The 3,283-nt window shown below is 38.1% G+C and overlaps 1 protein-coding gene across 1 annotated transcript; it reads right to left on the bottom strand.

Moving 5' to 3' along the window:
* Positions 1-1,190: 1,190 nt before the first annotated feature.
* LOC108984087 (transcriptional regulator SUPERMAN-like) lies at positions 1,191-2,458 on the bottom strand. Its single transcript, XM_018955915.2, has one exon. It carries the CDS (start codon positions 2,190-2,192, stop codon positions 1,488-1,490), a length of 705 nt encoding a protein of 234 aa, XP_018811460.1. The 5' UTR covers positions 2,193-2,458; the 3' UTR covers positions 1,191-1,487.
* Positions 2,459-3,283: the final 825 nt, after the last annotated feature.

Here is a 3,283-nt window from a genome sequence, read left to right as displayed (position 1 = left end):
GGTGGTATGTCTTTATCATTCTTTTAGGAAACCGAACCATGTTGTAGACAAATTAGCTAAACTAAGCACAAGAGGTACAAATTATTTATTTAATACCAGAGACAACCTTCCAAAAGACATGAAGCTATTTGAATGGATCAAGACAGGTTTACAAGTTATACGACATCGAAAACATTTTTATGTTATAGTTTGTTGTACAATTTATACTTTATTTTGTCTTGTTTTGATTGAAGGTCTTGTTAGCACCCACTTTTGTGTTTTGATTTGTTAGGTATTCTTATTGGATTAAGGTTAGTGGTTTTCTTTTGTGTTCTTGTAGTTCATTTTGATACCTAGGTTTAGAATTTAAGATGATATGTAACCCCCATGTATCCAGTTGTAATTACGATTTTCCTCCATAAAAAATGAGTGTAATCAATAAAATATTTCGGGTTCATCCTCTTTAAAAAAAAAAAGCACATATAATATATATATATTTATGGATGGATGACAAGCCAGGGATAAGACCACTTACCATCTGGGATACCCAAGCTGTTTGCGTACGTACGTGAAGCAGCTAGCTGCTTGATCATATCAAGGTTTAGGCATGATGATATTCAAGGTTTAGGCCTGAGTAACCATGGATCGAGTTTATTGTATACCCAGCTAGCTAGCTTAACTAAGCGCATTTCTAGCTTAATCAGCTCCAGGTGTCTCCTCGATCGGACGTTCCAGGATGCACGGATTTTCCTCGTTATATATCCAAAAGGCATCCTAATTACTTAAAAGTAGTTTGGATGAGAATACATATATATATAGTTATACAAGAAAGAACATTTTGGGGCAAAAAAGAAAGCATGTGAGCTTTTAAATCTGTAAGGATTTAGTACGTACGTGCTAGAACCCTAAAGATCAGATCTCCGCATATGGACAAGGTTTACCTTCTTCTACATGATGACGTATGTGAACAGTACTCCGAGTTGCTTAATGACTTCATGCCCTCCTCAGTGAATGGCATAAATATAGCTTGCTAAGAAGCATTTCTGCTGTAAAATTCAATGAAAATGGCATATTCGTGGTTTGTGGAAAAAAGAGGTGCGAAGAAGCTGTCTAATATATATGTATATATATATATAGTCCCTACAGAAACAAATGGCCAGACAGACTTTTCTCAGAAACTCTGGAACAGAAAATGACGGTGCACTGCAAACTTTACCGGTCCATTACTCAAAACCCTAATCTTCTTTCATCACTACTCTTTTCAAATAATTTTTCTTTTCGGTTTCTTGGAATTTATAACATGGTGCTTAGCTCTTTTTGGCTTCCATTTTTTTCTTTCATTTGCACCCTTTTCTACATCACACGCACACGCGCACGCACAAACCAAATGTCAATCATCGATCGAATAATGAAAATAAAACAAATATATAAAAAAAAATTCTCAGACAAATTCCATGAAAGGCTGTATCTTACATATCAATGGCACTCTGTTCCATTTTTCTTGCTTCTTATGATGTCGTCGGTCTCTGCCCTAGCCGAAGCTCAAGATCAAGATCTTCATCGCCATTATCTATGGTTAGTGAAGGTTCTATCGCTTTGTTAGAGTAACAGCGAGAAGAATTAGTGCCTGGTGACCCGGACAGTGGGAAGTTAATGGAGGGAGAGCAAGGAGACATTAAGTTGTTGGGTGGAGAGGGTGAGATTGAGAGAAGAGTGGAAGGAGACTCAATGCATGCATTTATTGGTGTTGAAGAGAAGGCAGCACCGCTAGGGCTTGGCAATTGGTAGAGCAGGCACAATCCGCCATTGGTGACAAATTCTTGAGTTGGGATTATAAATGAGGAAGTGGAAGGTGAGGTGGGACTGCTGCTGCTGGGATTAGGCTGCGCTTGGTGGAGCCGCGCCCGGTCACGGCGGTGCACGTTCATGTGGCCACCTAGAGCTTGAGCCGACCGGAACTCCCTCCGACAAAAGGTGCACGTGTAAGACCTCGGTGGCCAAGTGGTTCCCATGGCATTTCCAGTGTCTTCTGCAAAAGCTCTTACCTCCCATGAATCCTCGTCTTCGTGGGGTTGCATAGTACTGTTCCACATCCACACACCTGCAGGGGTAAAAGTACTAGGGTTGATTTGATGCCGATTTTGATTGTTTTGTTGGGACTGTGCCAATTTTTGAAGCTGGGTCAAGGAGAGAAGGCCAAGTTCAGCACCCATAGTACTAAACTACCTAGTATGCTAACATTTAAGAGATGGGAAAACTTGATGAGAAAGATGGAAATGGAGAAAAGGGTTAAATATAGGGCAGGGGATGGGGGCTGAGGAGATCGAGACGATGGAGACAAAATGAAGCCCTAACACCGGATATATCACCCGATTTGAAGCAAAGCAGTTGGATTTTAGTAAGATGGAGATTAAAATAATTTAGCCAACCCAACTTATAGCTATTTACTGCCTGCGAGGCTGCGAGGACGATTTCTAACTTTGGCTTCAACGCCACCCCCACCCCACCCCACCCCACCCCCTGGCACCTATCTATTTAGTACTACTACTGGTTCAAATATTCATTTTATATTAATCCTATATCACTTAGCTAGAGAAATATATACAATATTTATTGGTAAAATATTATATATATATTTAATTTGGATGGCTAATTAATTGAAGATGATAAAGAAAACTCAGATTTCAGAGAAATTAAAGAGAAAATTATATATTAAGCTTCTTCGGACTATATATAATATGGATCGAAATTATATATATATATATATATCCTAGTTATGTTAATCCATACTCCTTATGACACGTATGGTTTATATATATGTGGGTATCTAGCTAGCTAGCTAGCCAGAAATAAATGCGTGAAGAGGAAAACATGTGCGCCTTTAATTTTCTCCCTTTGGTTGATAATTATATATACATGATGAGTAGTAGTAGTGCTGTAGTTAATTAGTTTCCTCATTTCTCATCCACTTTTCCTTGCATTGGTATAAGGCCTGGGACATGAATTATAATTAGCTAGTTCAAGCTGCAGACATCAATTAAGCAATTTGCTTGAAAATGGAGATCAGATCTAGAGTATACGTACGTATTTACTACTTGCTAAAATTGATCAGAATCTTGTAAAGGATTAATATTAATGGTAATTAATGCTATTAATATTGATACGAACATTGATTCCTATATATATTTAATGATGATATTCATGCATGGCTCGCATGAGCTAGCTAGCTAGTGTGCCTAAATTAAACATGACTTATATATTTATAGACTCCGGACGGAAAATGGAGATCAATTAATGAAAGTTA

This window comes from Juglans regia, chromosome 9 (assembly GCF_001411555.2).
Source record: "Juglans regia cultivar Chandler chromosome 9, Walnut 2.0, whole genome shotgun sequence".
Lineage (NCBI taxonomy): Eukaryota > Viridiplantae > Streptophyta > Magnoliopsida > Fagales > Juglandaceae > Juglans > Juglans regia.
Note: the sequence above shows the minus strand (reverse complement) of the source record. Positions and strands in the feature narration are given on the sequence as shown.

What these genes read in the sequence shown, in the direction of transcription:
- LOC108984087 (XM_018955915.2), bottom strand. Translation starts at nt 2,192, where the DNA reads ATGGGTGCTGAACTTGGCCTTCTCTCCTTGACCCAGCTTCAAAAATTG.